This window comes from Ictalurus punctatus, chromosome 28 (genome assembly GCF_001660625.3).
Source record: "Ictalurus punctatus breed USDA103 chromosome 28, Coco_2.0, whole genome shotgun sequence".
Classification (NCBI taxonomy): Eukaryota; Metazoa; Chordata; class Actinopteri; order Siluriformes; family Ictaluridae; genus Ictalurus; species Ictalurus punctatus.
The window spans coordinates 7,142,299-7,161,754 of NC_030443.2; the positions used below are offsets into that span (position 1 = coordinate 7,142,299).

Here is a 19,456-nt window from a genome sequence, read left to right on the forward strand (position 1 = left end):
CTGCTCCATAACCTACCATGAAACCTACCATTCCAAGTAGAGGCGAGCTAAGATGTGTGCAGGCAAACCACACACGCTAACATTTAAACACACAATCACGACTTTTAAACAAACTCAGAAATGATGGCTACCTATGAAACTAAATTCAACACTATATATGTTGTAAATACAATTTACCCACAGATTCTTCCAAGCAGTGCTGTGCTGCCTGCATTGTGACCAGGTACCATTATTTTCCCAGAAGAGCAATGACTGACTTAGATGATCATTTTAATTTGATAAACTGAATATTCTGTTTGTGTAACTTGTGTCATCATGCTGTTTAGCTTTCTATGTACTAAGTGTACAAAGTGTACAACAATATATAGTGGTAACCTGAAACGTTAGCTATGTAAAGGGTACTTGAGTTTTCTTTTCTTAATTCTAAAGACTAACTGCCATAACTAGTTCTGAATGGATAACTACAATATGGCCACAACTCAGACGTTAGTTCCATATCTCTCGTAGCCAAGCTAGCACTTCTCAGCATTATGCTGAGCCTTATATTTGCAAAATCACTTAGTTGTCCTTAGCCCAAATGTAGTGTACAGGAACGAAACGCTGTGCAAGTTTCCTCACTTTCACTCACATTTATAAAAGTCTATCACAACATGAGGGTTCACAACAAACTCGGTGGGAGGATATGCAAGTGAATGTAATGTTAATGGTCAAAAACTGGAACTGACGTTAGCCTAGCCTACTTCGTGGGTGTGCAATGTCAAAAGTTAATTGACGTTCTTAAGAACAAACCAAGCCATGGTATGATGCCTTCTATACTAAGCTAAGGTTACCTACTATTTAGGTATCTAGTTACTTACTGTCTGAAAAAAAAGCTTGCATGCTCTGCTGCACTTTTCTACACTTGGCTTCTGTCTCCATTTCTGACAGACTGAGCTGCTAAAATATATCAACGAACTTGCGTTGAGTATGGGCGCAACCAAGTGTACAATTGGAGGGGGGGCACACGCATATTGTCCTTAACAAACAGAAATATATTAAAAAGGAATAGACATAAATAAATAGAATAGATGAAGAAAAGACAGATCCGTTGGCAGGGTTCAATAAAGTGGGACTTATAGAAAATATTTTGTACTGTATATTGGGGGGACAGATTGGTATTTCCTCAACATTGGGGGGGACCCGACCCCCCCAAAGAATACGTGGTTACACCCATGGTCTTTACACTTATGGAATGAGAACACTGGTCAGTTCCAATCTTCTTGGGTACAATTTGGAGAATATGTTCACAGCTTCATCCAGGTTGACTGCCATGTCATAGTGTGTATGGATGAAGGCCAGGGATCCTCTCCCATGCTGCTACACATGAATGTGTTCAGTCTCCGGAAAGTGCTGGCTGACCGCTCACATTCACATGAGGTGACTGGCAGACTACAAGCTATTTTGAGAAGCTTGAAAATGTTTGGGTAGATCAGCGCATCATATTCTTTGATTGCCCCAGCACATGAAGTTGGCCTTTGTTCTGATGACTTGTTTTGCTACTTCAGTTTCCAGCGTTTCAGTTCCTGGTCAATCAGCTCTGGTGACGGTAAGTCATCTTGATAAAGTTGGACTGCTTCAGAGATGATCTTCCCTGAGCTGTTGCGAATCATCTGTAAATATACAGTATAAGCATTGGCCAGTGATGTAGTGTGTTGTGCATTTGACTGTTTAATTATCTGAAATTTGGTTGTATATTATTTGGCATGGATAAACAAAACTTCTCCACAAAAAGTTCACCACAAATCATAAATTCACAACCAACCTATTAGGCTAACATATATATATATATATATATATATATATATATATATATATATATATATATATATATATATATATATATATACATATATATTTTTTTTAAGTGCTTTTGTTTCATGTTGTGAAACTTGAAAAACTCACTCAATTTAAATTAACATTTGTAGGATCACTAACTTACAATTTGTCAGTAAACTAAGCTTGTTTTAAAGGGTAAAGGTCCTTTATTTATTTGGCCTATACTGCGTGAGGCACATAGACACATACACACACACACACACACACACACACACACACGCACACATACATTAATGGAGCACCAAAACAGAGGACCACACATCACACATATGCAGGGTAAAAACCTTCTGAATCAGTCACTGTAGCTAGCTAGTTCCAGTGGACGGATAATGGTCAGAATTTACTGTCTTCTTCCTTGACCCATGCTACACCCCTCAACAGAGTTTGGGAAAATCAGTCTTATAGTTTTGCGTAATCCTGACAGACACAGACACACACGAGTGAAAACATTAGCTACCTTCTGCTCCTTTGGGGTTGACAACTGTTAGCTAGCACGCAGCTAGTGTCAACTACCTCAACTGTTAAATATTATTCAACATATGTTCAATATTCTGCAATATACAATGATGCTGCTGCCTGCTTTCTCTTCCGTCTCTCTTTCGCCCCATACTCACTATCCAGCTGGATGTCGTTGGCCTCCAGTTTTTGTTATGAGTGCATAATATCAGTTATTGCACATGTAATACTCCTGTAAAGGATGATATTAATGAATACAAAAAACTGGCTTAAATTCTGGACCTTTGGAGGGGGGGACTACGTACTACCGTACTACCCAAACCTCCCTGTCTACGGGTATGCTACAAACTCTTTCTCTGCAAAGTGCTCTTAAAGTGCAGGTTAGCCATGGAGCGTATATTACTATGGCGACGAAAACCGGTAAAAGCCAAACCACTTTCATATCGAAAACCCATGGTTGGCACAAACTAAACTGAAACTTACCTGGCTAGCCACCTAAACCGGCTTCATGGTACAGGCCCTTGGTTTCCTCTCGCTCAGCCCATGTTACTTCTCCTGCCAGACTTTTGTGAAAACAAATTATTCAAACATTTGATTGATGAAAAGGCTGCATGTGTTTTATGCCATAGTTATTGTAGCTGAGGAGATGGAGAGATACAGGGTCAACACTAGGAGGTATCTGGCATTTATATGGAAGATAAAGGCTTACTGATGGTGTATAAAGGCAGAATAATGTTCTTGATCAGTCTGAGGTAGCAACATTCTAGCTCTAAGTTGCTAAAACACTCATCGAAAACTCCTGACTCATGTCACATAACCGTCAACTTATACAGATTCCACCCTCTTCTAAATAAATAATACACAGGGTTTTTTTCCTCAACCAAGCAGTGGTTTGAAAAGGGAATAGTGTGAGGGAAGACAACCAAAAATGCACAGACAAACCTTGTTTGCTGCTAAAAAGCTGTTACTGTAGAGCAAGACCCGTCTCAACATACAAGTACATGCATATATAACAGCGCATTGAATTGGATGAACATAAGACTAGTACAGGTTGAGTTATCAAAAATAAATATAATTTTCCCTGGAGTGATTAGTGATGAAATTAACTATTTTTGCATTTTTAAAAAAAGAAATTATCATGTTGGTGTCCATAACAGTAAGCAACAGGTACAAAAGCTCAGAAAGCCCCACAACCAGATATCTTCCTGCATGTGTATATCATTAAATAAAATCATTATGCTGCTTTGCATGGGGTTGCATTTGATTATTTTCCAATAACAGGATGCCTTGTTATATTTTATTCCTCACCAAATAGACCTGTAATAGACAAGTAATAGATGATACTGTTCTGAAATTGAACCAGTAAAATCCTTAAACAGCACCTCCTACTATAATCCACAAGAAATTTTCAACCCTCTGCCTGTTAAGTCGAACTGGTCTGATGGTTCGCTGACTGAATGAAGCAGAAAAGTGGTTCACCTGTCATGAGTCACATGATTGTTCCCAGCCCAAAGCAAGCCACAGCAAACAGTCTAGTGATTTTAACATAAGCCTCGAGTTTGAAGCCTTTGCGCCAGGCATAACTAACCTTAATATTCCAAATGAACACTTTATTCTGTCCTTTGGCTGAGACTCAATGTTACTGTAAATTGTCAGTATTGCTTAAACCAGAGAAGTCTTCTTCACTCCAGCTGGTGCAGTGGCTGCAGCATCTGATCGCACCTCAACTTGGGTTGAACACAGTGTGATCGATAGAGAACACTATGTAATAGCAAAGAGGTGGAGAAGCTGCTGTAATCAGTCATTTCATAATAAAGAAAGCATTACAAAAGACATCTGACCAATCATAATTGTGCCAATCATTCAGTGCGTTTACATGGACAACAATAATCCACTCTTAACCCGATTAAGACCATACTTTGATTAAGAAAATAGTATGTAAACAGCAATTTTTAATTACCTTAATCTAATTAAGGTCATATTCGAAGTCAGCAATAATAAAATTAAGACAGGTGGAGTACTCCTGTTTTAGTCGCATTATGGACGTGTATTACAGACATGTAAACACCTTAATCACATTATGAATGTCGTGTGTGAGTTTTCACCTCATTTTGCTACACTACACGATCACACACAGCAGTTTTATGTTTTATGGCGAACAAGAGAGTTTGGCTGCATCCCAAACCGCATACTTGCCTGCTATAGGCCTGTAGTGGGGAAAAATACATGAATCTCGGCTACTATATAGACGGTAAGTATGCGGTTTGGGACGCAGCCCACGGCTTCAAGCAGTTGTCTATTAGCACATATAGCATGACAAATAATTAACTGAACTTAAAACGTTTGTAAAAAAAAATTAAATAAAAACACCCAAAACTGTATACCGTACCATAAAGAAAACGAACTGTATGTTGATATGTGAAATTCTGGAGGGACGTCGGTCGGTGTGGCGCGGTGACGTAATGACGCAGGCTGTTAATCTAATTATGCTCTAGAACATGTAACATGACAGGAGTATTCTAAAAGCGACTCATGTAAACACCTTAATCACATTATTATCTTACTCAGAGTAAGGTCAGTAATTAGATTACTGCTGTCCATGTAAACGTAGTCATTGTTGTCCATGTAAATGTACTGATAGTCTTAAGAAGTTCTTGATCAGCTAAAACAACTGTGTTAGATTTTGGTTGGGGATGAAACCTGCATGAAAATAGATCTCAAGGAAGAGGGTTGGTGACGTCTGGGTTAAATACTCTATATTCAGAAACTATTTGTTTTCTATACGTTTTACAATTTATCCAGCAGAAGGCGCTGTTACACTTTAAATGAGATTAGTCCATTCTTATCTGCAGAGGGCCAGTGTGTCGAGGGGCAGGTTGTCATTCCAGCTAAACATAAGTACAATCATCAGTGATTTCAAGACTGAGGCCAGTTGATTAAATAAGTGCTTGAATCTGTTGGTTGCATAGCTTGTGTAACACTGGAATGATACTGCCTCTGGGTAGATTAGGTTGTATACCCCTGTTCTGAATGTTCCTCTCTATAACACTCTTTCAAGTCTAAAATTTATTTAATTCAAGAACCGTTTATAAGGGAAAGGCATACAGCTCTCCAAGCGAGCATGTATTGGAAGTTCCTCTATATTATAATCTAAATTTACAAAGAAGAACATCTTCAGATGTTAGTCTCAAAGTCTTATAAAAAGCAGAAACTAGATAAACCAAACATAATGCATACTGATCCTATAGTTCACACAGAGTACATTATTTGTCCATTTATTGTGCTTTGGATATCATGTATCTTATTGGTCCTCAGTTGATCGTCATCATTCATAAAATACAAAGATATGCAAAGTAAACTGAACTACACCAGAATTCATTTCTTGGAATTTGAATATGGCTAGGTAAGTAGTAAATTATTAGTAATTAATAAATGTAGGAACAACATTGAATAAGATGCTAAATATGCTGGGTGTCAGTCTCATTCAATATTTGCTCAGTGTGAAGAAAAGTGTGCACTTGGAGGCCAACGCCTCTTCAGTTCAAATGAACAGAAGTCTCAAGGGTCCATTTTGCAGTTCCCTAAACAGTGAAATAAAAAAGGGACCAAATAAGTGTTAGACAACGTGCCTCATAATTGGACAGAGGTGACTACTGATTCTACTGTCTAAAGATACTAATGACTAAATTGCAATATTACAAATTATTGCATGTTATTGCTAGTATATACACATAATAATGATGCGGGGCAAACCATTATGCATACATATGGGGACAGATACACACACACACACACGCACACACACACACACGCATACACAGGCTATATATATATATATATATATATATATATATATATATATATATATATATATATATATATATATATATATATAGAGAGAGAGAGAGAGAGAGAGAGAGAGAGAGAGAGAGAGAGCCTTCTACTTTTTCAGCAACAAGTGCACATTATTGACCAACTATTGACAGTAATGAAGCTATCGTGCTTAAGATGTTGGATAAAGGAATTAAGAAATTTAATAATTGGCTCTTCTTGTAATATATTGTACAAGGGAAACCCTCCGTTATAGGGTTTTATATAGTGTGTAGCTATTGATCCTCTATTGGGACACAACCTTAAAAATGTATTGGCTTTCTGTTTGCAACTAACATTGAATCCCTGTGAGGAGGAGGCAACAGCACAAATTCATATTGCTTGCAATAACATGTCTACCAGAGAGGTCTTCTTCAAATCCATACATTTCCAAAAATGTATAGTTATTTATTTAACCGATAGTTATTTATGTGAGGATTGGTTCTGAGAAGGAAACATTGGCAGTGGCACCTTTCTGGTGTTGGATTTTGGACTCATGCCCTTCCAATCAAATGCCAAACACCTTAAACTACTGAGCCAGCACTGGATCTGGCTGGATACACCTGTCCTTAAAATCAAACTGTGTTTTTACTGTTGAATTTGAACGAATCCTTGACTGTGAATTGAAGAACTGCTTATCTCTACTAACATCCTATAGCTCTGTACTTTTATTGAAACACCAACATATTACTTATTGCATCTCTCTCTCTCTCTCTCTGTCTGTCTGTCTGTCTCTTAGCACGCGCCCCGCCTTTCTGTTTCGATTAAAACACACCCCTTCTGCCGCGGACAAGACACACTTCCACGCGCCTGGAGACAGCTGAAAGTGTTCAACAGCACGAGATCGGCATAAGCGCGAGACCAGAACTCACGTTATATATTAAATTTATATACTGATGAGAGACCTGATCATTAAATATTGCACGCGCTGGACTGAATACTGGTGCGCGAGGATTAATCAGCGACCGCAGCGTGGCTCTGTGCGGTTTGGCATGCTCGAGGACTACAACGGACAGTATTGAACTCCTGCTTTGTCATAAAGAGGTATTTATATACTCATTTTCACTTGGCTATTCACTAAGCGACTGCTTTATGCACGCCATCCGACGTGTATTTGAAAGAAATGCAATTCATTCATAATTCAGTAGCATAGTAAAAACAAATAAAAAAGGAAACGAAATGTTTAAATAGTTTGCTAATATGTTATGGACAATGTACAGCGAAACACTGAAGTCAAAATAAACTTTACTATTGTGTATTAAAGTTTGTAAGGCTTAATATTTATATGCTATACACACACACAACATATATGTACATATAGTTTGCTGCACTGCTTTGCTGGGGGAAAAAAATACAAACTATAGAAACCATCACAGAAATTCTAATGGATTCAACTACAAATGCCATTACAAACCATTAGCAGACCATTATCATTATTGGACCTTAATAATATCCACTAGACATAGCATGCCACCAATAGTAGGCAACAAATTACGAGTAGAGACAGGGACTTTTTCTGCAAGATTTTGTATTATAAGCTCTTTTTATTTAATCTACTACGCTATATGTGCCTCGATATAAGGCTGTTCTAAAGAATAGTGCTGCGGAATGATTTTAGTCAACAACATGCTCCTTTGCAGCTTCAACCCCATTTAAATGCATTATCAGACAGCATCAGGTGGCATGTAGCAACTTAGGTTGTATGCCACTGAAGTAAAGCAGTTAAGAACTACATTAGGCTGTGTACAGCACTGACAGAAACACAATTACATCTACCCTGGAGGGACGATGACAGCCGGCAGGGACAGAGGGATCTATATCAGTTACATAGAAATGACGACAGATTGAATTTGAACGCGCATTATACGTGCAACCAGATGGCAGCCGGTGACACTTACACACTTTATGTTGACTTTGCACCCAATGTCTCCTTCCCCCCTATACTCTGTGCTGTAGTATTTACTTTTAAAAATTCTGTCCTCCTCTTTTCCCTTTCCATCCGCCTTTGAACACCTGGCAATGATTAAACTAGCTCACATTCCAGGGGCCTACACATCAGAGACAGAACTACTGCTATCCAGTGTTTTTTGTGTGTTTGCAGAATGACATCATGTTCTGTAATCTTTTCCTAATCTGATTTTGCTGATGTTGATCATTTAATTGACCCATATGTGATAAATTTTTTTAGTGAGTAGGCTAATCTACAAACCTAGAGTCATTCGTTGTGCTACAATATAAATCCAGTGGAGTTGTACATCCATTTGACCTCGTTCGTTAATGAATGAACTAGTCTGTATTAAGAAGTCATGTATTCTGACTGCAGCTGTTTTTACCATTTTATAGGATTCAATGAAAATGTCTGTCTGTGTCCATGAGAACCGCAAGTCACGAGCCAGCACTGGCTCCATGAACATCTACCTTTTCCACAAGTCCTCATATGCAGACAGTGTGTTGATGCACCTGAATGTCTTGCGGCAGCAGAGGCTCTTCACAGACGTTTTGCTGCATGCAGGCAAGCGCTCCTTCCCGTGCCATCGCGCTGTGCTGGCTGCCTGCAGCCGGTACTTTGAGGCAATGTTCAGTGGCGGGTTAAGAGAGAGCCAAGCCAAGGAGGTGGACTTCAGAGACTCCATACATCCAGAGGTACTGCAAGTAACGTACTTCAAGATTTTAGTGTTAGTGCGTTGTTATTATTGAAACACAACCAATTAGGGAACATTTAAGGATATTTAAGTCCTAGTAAGACCTATTACAAAAGAAATTAATGCAATAATTGTTTTCCAAATTAGTCTAACATTAGTGTTGCTCTGTGTGAACCAGGTGTTAGAACTGCTTTTGGATTACGCTTACTCGTCCCGGGTAGTCATCAATGAAGAGAATGCTGAGTCTCTGCTGGAGGCAGGTGACATGTTAGAGTTCCAGGACATCCGTGATGCCTGTGCTGAGTTCCTGGAGAAGAACCTTCACCCATCCAACTGCCTCGGCATGCTGCTTTTGTCTGATGCCCACCACTGCACCCAGCTGTCCCAACTTTCCTGGAACATGTGTCTCAGTAATTTCCCAGCTATCTGCAAGACAGAGGAATTCCTGCAACTTCCCAAGGACATGATAGTCCAGTTGCTCTCACACGAAGAGCTGGAGACAGAGGATGAGCGGTTAGTCTATGAATCTGCACTTAACTGGGTGAACTATGACTTGGAACGGCGACATTGTGACTTACCAGAGCTGTTGCGCACTGTACGTCTAGCCCTCTTGCCAGCCATCTTCCTCATGGAGAATGTCTCCACAGAGGAGCTTATCAACTCACAAGCCAAAAGCAAAGAGTTGGTGGATGAAGCAATCCGCTGCAAGCTACGTATACTGCAGAATGACGGCGTGGTCAACAGTCCTTGTGCCAGGCCACGCAAGACTAGCCATGCCCTTTTCCTGCTAGGTGGTCCTACCTTTATGTGTGATAAACTGTATTTAGTGGACCAGAAGGCCAAAGAAATAATACCAAAAGCAGATATTCCCAGTCCACGAAAGGAGTTCAGTGCTTGTGCTATTGGTTGCAAAGTCTATGTGACAGGTGGTCGGGGCTCAGAGAACGGTGTGTCCAAGGATGTTTGGGTGTACGATACCTTGCATGAAGAGTGGTCAAAAGCAGCTCCCATGCTGATAGCTCGATTTGGGCATGGTTCAGCTGAACTGCGCCACTGCCTGTATGTAGTTGGAGGTCATACAGCTGCAACTGGTTGCCTTCCAGCTTCACCATCTGTGTCGTTGAAGCAGGTGGAGCAGTTTGACCCAGTTGCCAACAAGTGGAGCATGGTTGCACCGCTACGTGAGGGCGTCAGCAATGCCGCAGTAGTCAGCGTAAAGCTTAAGTTATTTGCTTTTGGAGGAACAAGCGTAACCCATGATAAGCTACCGAAGGTCCAGTGTTACGACCCGGTGGAAAACCACTGGACTGTCCCAGCATCTTGCCCACAGCCATGGCGTTACACAGCAGCTGCTGTTTTGGGGAACCAAATCTTTGTCATGGGTGGTGACACTGAGTTCTCAGCTTGCTCGGCCTACAAATTCAGCAGCGAGACCTACCAGTGGACTAAAGTAGGTGACGTTACAGCTAAGCGAATGAGCTGCCAGGCAGTAGCCTCGGGGAACAAACTTTACGTAGTTGGTGGCTATTTTGGAACGCAGCGCTGCAAAACCCTAGACTGCTATGATCCCATACTGGATGCCTGGAACAGCATAACCACTGTACCCTATTCCTTGATCCCCACTGCCTTCGTTAGCACCTGGAAACACCTCCCAGCCTGACAGTTGCATGTCCATTGACTTTCCTTCATCCTTTAAGGTAGGTTTGCTAATGTAAAAGTCAGTGAAGTTTCATCTCTGTAAAGATACAAGCAGCTAAAGGACATAGCTAAAGCTATAGAATTCTATATCAAAGCTATACACATGGGCATACATGGAAAGAGAAAAGCTTGAAACATCCATTCAGACATAAAGGTTTAAGAAGACCTATTAATCCACTGTCATCGAAAGTCCCAAATTTGATGGGAATAGATTGTCCCTAATAAAGGCTGGTACAGTGTTGTTTATCCTGGTTATTTTAAAACCTGATTACCTACAGTATCTTTTCATAGCTCTTGGGATTTTCTTCAAATTGACAATTCTTACATTTGCTCAGAAATTCTATCTATAGAGACAAAAATCTTTATTAAATTAGAACCAATTCAGTATTAATAGAGTAATTAGATTTCTCTAAGGGGTCTCTTGGTTGGATTTCAGCCAGCTGTCCTCTGCTTTGATGTGGTCATTTGTATATTCTTCTTGGCATACTTTTGTTTTTTTGTTTTTTTTATTCTGCACACAATGGAGTCAATTTAGGAGTGTAGCATCAACATAATCCAAGCATATTGCTGTTTAAGGAGATGATAGCATAGCTACATATCTTGTATAGCTATAATTTACTGTGGTTCTTTCTTTAGAGGATGCTGCACACTATAGTTAGTGTCCATGGGTCAGTTAGATGTTAGGAATGCACATATATGATTAAAACAACACACACGACAATGTTGTATGGTTGAACTGAATGCTTACGTATGGGACCGTAAAAATGGTGCAGGCTTCCAGCATACATTTTCAGTCCTAGAGCTCAAGATTCAGCCTTTTATCTTTTCTGAGACAGAGCAGGAACATCTTTTGTCTTATATGATGGAACAGTTTATTAAATTTAGATTGAATAAGATCTATATATGTGTGTGTGTGTGTGTGTGTGTGTTTGTGTGTGTGTGTGTTTTGGAGATGTCACCAGTGATGACGGGATGAATTATGAGTTTGCAGCATGGGGCTGAGCACCAACGGTAATTGAAACAGAATAGAAGACTTTTAGTGTCCCTGAGGGACAAATTTGTATGAGGGTGGAGAGAGGAGGGAAGTGTTGGTGAGAATAAGAAAGGAAGGAGGGTAAGGACAACAGAGAAACAGATACATCGAGCTAGCTTATCAAAATCTTAATATGTGGCATGCTATATGAGGTGTAATGCAGTGGTTAATCTGCTTTAGAGAAAAGAAAATTCTGGAGAGTTTATTAAACAAAGGCAATGGAGCAAGAGGGAAGTATAAGAACATCTATACTAATTAAAACATTTTGGGGGAGTGTGAAGGTAGTGTGCATTCTCATGTTGGTCTTGACTAATCTATAACTGATCATATGATCTATAACAAAAACTTGTGCCAGGTTCATCTGCAGGAGAAAAAAAGAGGAAGAAAGAAGGATTCAAGGGAACATGCAAGACGTGACAAAACATTCTCAATGAGTTTCACTTCCTCAATGTCTGAGCAATGGAGTTGTTCTTGGGAGCATATGGACTGTAACTGAAACTCATGAGTGTCTCATGTTTTTCAATTGACTGAAGTCAGATAAAAGCAGAAGACATTCATTATTCAGACCATAAAACCATACTTGTATAACAACAGAGCATTTTAAATTTGTATTATGTCTTTGCATTTGTATTATTTCCACATGGCTGTAACAAGTCATACACTGAAGCAGATTTGAATGTCTAAGCAGTTGCAGTCCAGTAGACGAAACAAACTCTTATTACACCCCTACACACTGGCTAGAGAACAGGAAAAAGGGAGTAGGAGTGAGTCAAATCTTTTAAAAACAGGGGAAGAAGAAGGCGTGAGACCTCCAAGTGTGTTTATTTCATTCCTGACCCCCTGATGTTGAGCATTCAATCCATCATTACTCAGTGACCCAGTCTGTTAGTGTGTATCTGTAACTGGAATGCCGCCCACCTCGACAGGGCAGTTCATTTCAAAGTGGAGGTCCTTTCGTTGCTTCATTGGGACATTCCTATGCATTTCAATTACCATGACGTGTTCTTAGCAGCTGCCCCCCAACCCCTCAACAATAAAATGGTTCACCACTGGCCAAAAGAGTGGGTGGGGGGAAGAGAACGGAGGAAGGGAGGATGAGTTGAGAGGGGGAGGATTAGAATAAGAAGAGTAAACAAAGATCTCCTTTGCCTTTTCTTGTGCATTTTTCTCAACCCTAGATCAAGGGACAAAGATGGCTACAGGCATCCTTCCTGCTGCAAAAAAAAAAGTGCCTATTGGTTAATTCCTCACACCCACGCAAAAGCACACAAACACCACAGCTGTCACAATGCATCAGCTCTGCATCTTCTATTTTCTTCAGAGATTATCCTATAGCCAGTGTGCAAAACTGACCAGTTCTCATTGGCATATGTGCAAGACACCTCACGCTGTGAAGTTGAGTTCATGAACCAGTCAGCTATCTCTGTTGCTCCTTCTTATCAGTTCATGTCCTGCCAGAGAATAAAAATAATTGTAAATATTGCCAGCTGTGGTGGAAAGAGCACACAAACACTAGCCTAGGAAGTGCTAAAGTAGAACTAACCAAATGAGCTACGCTAAAGTAAACACCACAGCGGTTATCAACAATACACATACAGAAAGGTAAAAGGTAATGTTAGCTGGCTGTTAACTTAGCCAAATGCTGCTGGGGTTTCAGTAGCTTGCTAGATTTGTTAGTTACCTAGCTAGTTCACGATATCTGCACAGGTTTTGCCTTGCACAATCTCCAGGTTTTGACTTGCATTATCGTGCTAATTCCTTTGAGGCATTTAAAACTGAAAAAAACTTAAGTTGTGCCATTAATTGCATAATTCTGATTTATCATCAGGCCATCATTACCCTGTTGCACTGACAAAAGTTGCCCCATGCTGTCTTAAAGCAGGGCTTGTGCTTGTAGGAATGCTTTGTTTCCAGTTCAGTCCCTGGGTAAGCTCCATTCGTACTTGGATAATGAGTGGGTGTATGGATTGATAGATACATAGGTAGTTGGATTTTAGCATCCCTTTTTTCCCCTTATTTCTCAGGCTCTAGCAAAATGCTAAAAACTGGGCTGTAACCACTTTCATGGTAATAGGAATAAAAATAGTTGGCTGGTAAAAGCACACCAGAAAAAAGACAAGTCAAATGTGCTGGTGTAGGTCCTTAATCTGGAACCTAATCTGAATGTTCCACCTTAAAACAGAGTTCTCTGGAAAAATTGTATCAGATTGGTTCGAGCACCAGAATATTGCTGCATCAGAAGCAAGAAAATGTGACCTCAAGCATTGAGGCTGGTAAAAGCACACCAGAAAAAAGACAAGTCAAATGTGCTGGTGTAGGTCCTTAATCTGGAACCTAATCTGAATGTTCCACCTTAAAACAGAGTTCTCTGGAAAAATTGTATCAGATTGGTTCGAGCACCAGAATATTGCTGCATCAGAAGCAAGAAAATGTGACCTCAAGCATTGAGGCAACATCACCATGATTTGAATTGCCTGCAAAATAACCCACAAGCAGATCATAGTGATTTGACCATCACTGCTGAAGAAAAAAAAAATTGCACTACAGTGGCTTGAGGAGGAAACAACCAGCCAACTGGCAATTGTAATGCACAACATAAGAGCTTAATTACTAAACCTATTGCTGACAAAGCTTATGTTATCCTGCATAATAATTGTTTATGATAATTTGTGCCGTGTATAAATGTGGAAGGTTCTGATTCTTGACAGTGAAATATGATCTCAAAGCCAGAGCTTATACTTGTAAAAACCTTTGATGGTGATATAACACCATGAGTTAGGAAAGCACATTAATAACAAACTGAACAGTATATGAGGAGGTTATGTGACAAATGATCACTGAAATAATAGCAAAATTACACCAGGAAATGTTTGACTAGTTAATGTAGTGAACTAAATAGGATATATTATGGTTAATGCTAATTCTGACAAAAGTGATACTATTTAGAATAAATATCTAGGGTTAGGATTGGCAATGTAAAGCAATAAAGAAGTATCTGACGTCTTACGAGTAATAATTCTGCTGTGTGTAGGTACTGAAATCTGTTCTAAAAGCCAAACATATAGCTTGTAAAAGCTGTAATGGTTGTTATTAATTTACTGACAATCACCTCGATATGCCTGTGGTCAGAGTGTACCTAGATGGCTAGTATCTTTAATACAGAACACGAAAAATGATGATTTGTTAATCCTGTTCCTCACCGTAGAAGCAGGTAGCCAATAAAATGTATTTAAACAAACTAAGGAACAAATTAGTTTGCTGTCAGCTGAGGATTTAATGAAAAGCAGTAAACAATGTAATTTGACTTATATACAGTACAATAATCTGCGCTGTACGTGTGTTAGGTTAACCACTCAAGAAGAAGCTTTTGAAACTGTCAAAATATTTCAGGGACAGGTCTGGTTATTTCTCCCATTACAATTTCACAGTCTCTATACCACTTAGATGAGCTCATGGTCTGAAATCTGGCTTCTTTTACCAAGTGCAAATTGGTTATATATAGAGGAAATAATCCTTCAAAATGGATATGAAAAAAGGATATGATCTTTAACAATGTCTTCCAGTGAGGGAGTAAAAAGAGAACCATGTGTCTTTCTATCTGATGTCGGTCAACAAGACAAGAAGTTCTGTCAATTGTAGGACTTTAAATGTATTCCTGACTAGGAAATAAACAACATAAAAATAAACTTACTGAAAAATGACTACCAGTCAGTTTAGCAAAAAAGAAATACATTTAAACAAAAATAATAATAATCACTGACTGTAATTTAGTACTTACTTGATAAATTGTTTTTATTGCTATTGTTTCTGCAGTTCTCAAAACTTGGACTTGGTGGTTGATAGCTTCCTATTAGGACCTTTAAGTTCCTCTTTCACAGCGATGGAAAGAGTGCAAAACACACAGGCGTGATTACATGCAATAGTAATTCACTTGAGTAAAAGAATTGGTGTTCTTGTTATGCATTATGCTGAAATGAACACCACGTTGATTGTCAGCAGTATATAAAAAAGGGAACATTAGCTGGCTAGCTGATGGAGGTTCACTAGCATGCTTGGTTTGTTTAGCTAACTAGCTCATGTTAATTCATACATGGTTCTAGCTACATAGTTAGCCATCTAGCACATATTCCCCTTGCACATTATCTTAAATATTTCATGCCAGCCTATAATTAATGCTTAACACAATAACATTTGTCTAGCTTCCAGACAAGTCATGCAGCTTAATTCAAATTCTCTTTCGACTTTTGAGTGTTTCTGTGATAAGCATGTTCGCCTCACACCTCCAGGGTCTGGGGTTCGATTCCCGCCGGGGCCATGTGTGTTTGCATGTTCTCCTCATGCTGCGGTGGTTTCCTCCCCCAGTCCAAAGACATGCATGGTAGGCTGATTGGTGTGTCTAAAGTGTCCGTAGTGTATGAATGGGTGTGTGAGTGTGCCCTGCAATGGACTGGCACCCTGTCCAGGGTGTACCCTGCCTTGTGACTGATGCTTCCTGGGATAGGCTCCAGGTTCCCCGTGACCCTGAAAAGGAGTAAGCGGTTGAAGATGGATGGATGGATGTACTTAAGTACTGTAACAAGTGTATATGTAGTTTGTCACTTTCCACCGCTGCTCTTACAGAAACCATGATTATTGTAGATCAGTTGCATAGCCAGGTGATGTCAAAGTAAGAATATTCCAGGTTCTACTGAGGTCACATGGCTATATTTTAGGGTTTGTATTGCCCTTGCATGACATTCAAACAGGTGTGAGCACATGACCTGTCCTTCTCAAACTGTTTTTCCTTGAGGATGACAGGAAAAGTAGGAGAACAAATGGCCAGGCTCAGGACTGAGCATCTGGACTTTATCTTTATTTATTTTTTCCTGCAGTGTGTCCCAGTGTTTTGGGAAAATGCCTGCTCTTCATTGTTTGAGTCCATTTAGCAAAAATGTGGTTTGTTCTGTTTGGGACAGTGGGATTTTATGCCTTAATGGGAAAAGCAACTTCAAAATGAAATGATTTAAAATATCATGTGTTGTCTGCTTTCTTTACAGAATTCCTGTGTGATGTGCTGGATTCCAGCTGTGACGATTTCCTGCTTTCTGTGCAATTTCATCAAAAGGCTTCTTCTTCCATCTTTAATATTGAAGATATCCAGCAGCGAAGCTTTCACTGTTTTGTTTTGGATTTTTGCGCTTTAAAAGACGTTCTGTGTTGGGAAAACTTTGCATAAACTTTCCATTGTCAAAGTCTTGGGACGTTGTTTGCCTTGACAACCAAATGAGGCCAATTAGCCCCTGGCACGTTTTGCTGTCATATCTGTGTGTTGGCGCATACCAACTATTTTGTTCAGAGATGCAAATGGTGTGTAAACTAAACTACTTCTCTGTGCATCTTGCAAGAAGAGCTTCACCCAGTGGAACTGAACAAGAGGGAGGCAGGGTTACAATATTTGGATGACTGATTTCCAAATGAAAGCATGAAGACGCCTCTTTAATATTTTTTTTTTTTAGATTTCACTGTGCCTGTGCTCTACTTTTTCATATAGTGCATTTCTTCTTCAGAATTGTAAGGCAGAGACAATAGAAAGGCTTCATTATCACAAGAAGGCGAGACAAGTTGTTTGTCTCCCATGTCTGACTCTGGTCACTTCCTGACAAACAGACCTCCTCAAGCTGGTGTAAAACTTGCTGTGAGAAGGCATCCTGAGGTGACCCACACACCAGATGTGTGTTTGTGTATGTGTTTGTATGTGGAAAAGACTAGCATGTCCCAGCATGTTTCCCTGAGTGAAAATACAGTTGACCATGTTATATTATTCATTCTTCTTCCAAAAAAACAACAACAAGCATGTCCACCGAGAACTTGCTCCGGATGGATGACGAGCATTACAGAAAGCAACTGGCTTTTTCTAAGAAGAGACGCTGTCATTTTGTCAACACCTCCTAATGACTTCTAGACAAGAGAACCTATTGGTATAAAGTTAGGCTGCTTAACTTTGTGCTGAGTGGTTCTGTTCTCGCACATACAGTCTCAATATAAATGTGAAAGGCAGAATGACACAGAGAGAGAGAGAAAGGTGAGAGTCGTTCTGTCTGCTGGAGAGGAAATGTCTCCATGGAAACAACAAAGAACAACCTGAACTGAAAAGAACACAGTGTCTATACATAGTCTTAATTTATGAGCTTTATTTTACAAATGTTTTAGTTTTGCTGTTAATTTGAACTGTGTATGTTTATTTGTTGTATTTATTGATCAAAAAAATGCTTGCATACATATCCAGCATATACAGCTGTACAGAATTTGGCGGATGTTTTGTGCTACGCATGGCCCATACTGCTTTGAGTTACATAAGAACTGCTCTTTTGCACATGTCTGTCACACCGTAGCGCAGCTGAATTTCGAGGGGTCAGAGAATCCTGGACCTCTAGTTTGACTGACCTGAAAGCAGGCAGGCTTGGAGTCTTAGGTCATCACCCAGATAAGAATGGGAGGAATGACGTTGTAGGATCAGATTACGCAGGATACAATGGAGCGGTTGGTTTGGGAACCCGTGGGGGATGGGCTGGGGGTTAAGAATTCATACTGTGATCTAGTGCAAAAAAAAAAGTTCAATTCACGGTTTATGCTAGCAGTATACAGCTACACCAAAACCTATAAAAGAAGGTAAATTTGCTAAAGAAGCAATATGTCTGATTGGATTATTTTGAAAACCGAACTACACTTGTGAACAAAAAAAAATGTTCCAAGCTACAATAATTCCAATGATGAACCTATTGAACTACTATGTTTGGTTAAAACCTTGGCCTTAGCTGACTGAATGTCAGAGTGGCCACTTGCTGACTCTGCTTTGTAGTTTAACAATACTCAAACACATTCTAACTTCTTGTCAGTCTAATTTGATATGACCGATAAGGACACCATGCCATGGAGTGAGAAATCTGACATCAGCAGCTGCTCCCAGAACAGCTGGAACTGTCACTGATGTCCCTGAGCACAGTGGCAGGTGTTAATTATTATTAACACCCTCTACATAGATATTTGCTCTTTTTTCCTATTCAGAGGCTTACGCATGGTAAGAGACACATTGAAGCTGTCCTTAGATTGCTGTTAAATGTCTTTACCACCAACATCTGTAAGTTGAAAGAATGGCGTTGGACTGTAAATTTGCCTTTCCTCAGGGTTTCTGTACTACCAGTCCTAAGTGTTATGAAGGGTTTTTTTTTTGTCCAAAACTGTCTACATTTGGTGAATAATGGAGTTCTTTAAACGTATACTGTATATTTTTTCACGGCAGTGATGATGCTACATTCCAAAGGTCATAAGACGCTATGTTTGTATGTATCACAGGATATCGTCTTAATAGAGCAATGAAAAGGAACTGTAGTATAACAATTTGGACAAAATTGTGAGGACAATTTATAACCTAAGTGTGAAGAGGGTATGCATAAGCTTATGCAATAGTGAACTGATAAAATTGAAATCTTAGCAGTTCTGTATGCTTTTTTTTAAAATCAAACTAATGCTAGCTGTATAGAAGATCTCTGTCAAAGCAATGGTGGAAAATTGTTTGAAATTGGTTTCTTATAGAATAGATATCAAGATAGAAAGAAGAAAGAGAGAGGTCAAGCTTCACATTCCTTCCCAGACCTTCTTCCTTTCCACCTACTCCCTTTTCAATGAAGTGCTGCTTTACCCTGCTGCCTTTGAAGCTCTCACATCTATGCTTAAACAGAAAGCCCTCTCTGTTTTTTTTCCAGTACACTGCACACAAACCGCCAGCCAATCAGATAGCCCATTCTTGCCTCGTCTCAAGTAGCGTTTCCCAGGCAATGGTCAACAATCCCCCCTCCTCCGTCCTGTCCCCCAACAACGCACACCATTTGAACTGGTATCTGTC

The 19,456-nt window shown here is 39.7% G+C and overlaps 1 protein-coding gene across 1 annotated transcript in view; it reads left to right on the forward strand.

Annotated features, from left to right (window-relative positions):
* The first annotated feature begins 6,968 nt into the window (after positions 1 to 6,968).
* Positions 6,969 to 19,456, forward strand: part of enc1 (ectodermal-neural cortex 1) — a 12,833-nt gene continuing 345 nt past the window's right edge. The window contains exons 1-4 of the mRNA XM_017460659.3: positions 6,969 to 7,245; positions 8,545 to 8,844; positions 9,022 to 10,540; positions 16,611 to 19,456. The exon at positions 16,611 to 19,456 is cut by the window's right edge and continues 345 nt beyond it. Coding sequence (XP_017316148.1) covers positions 8,551 to 8,844; positions 9,022 to 10,503 — 1,776 coding nt within the window. The 5' untranslated portion in view covers positions 6,969 to 7,245; positions 8,545 to 8,550 and the 3' untranslated portion in view covers positions 10,504 to 10,540; positions 16,611 to 19,456. The remainder of the gene's footprint in view (positions 7,246 to 8,544; positions 8,845 to 9,021; positions 10,541 to 16,610) is intronic.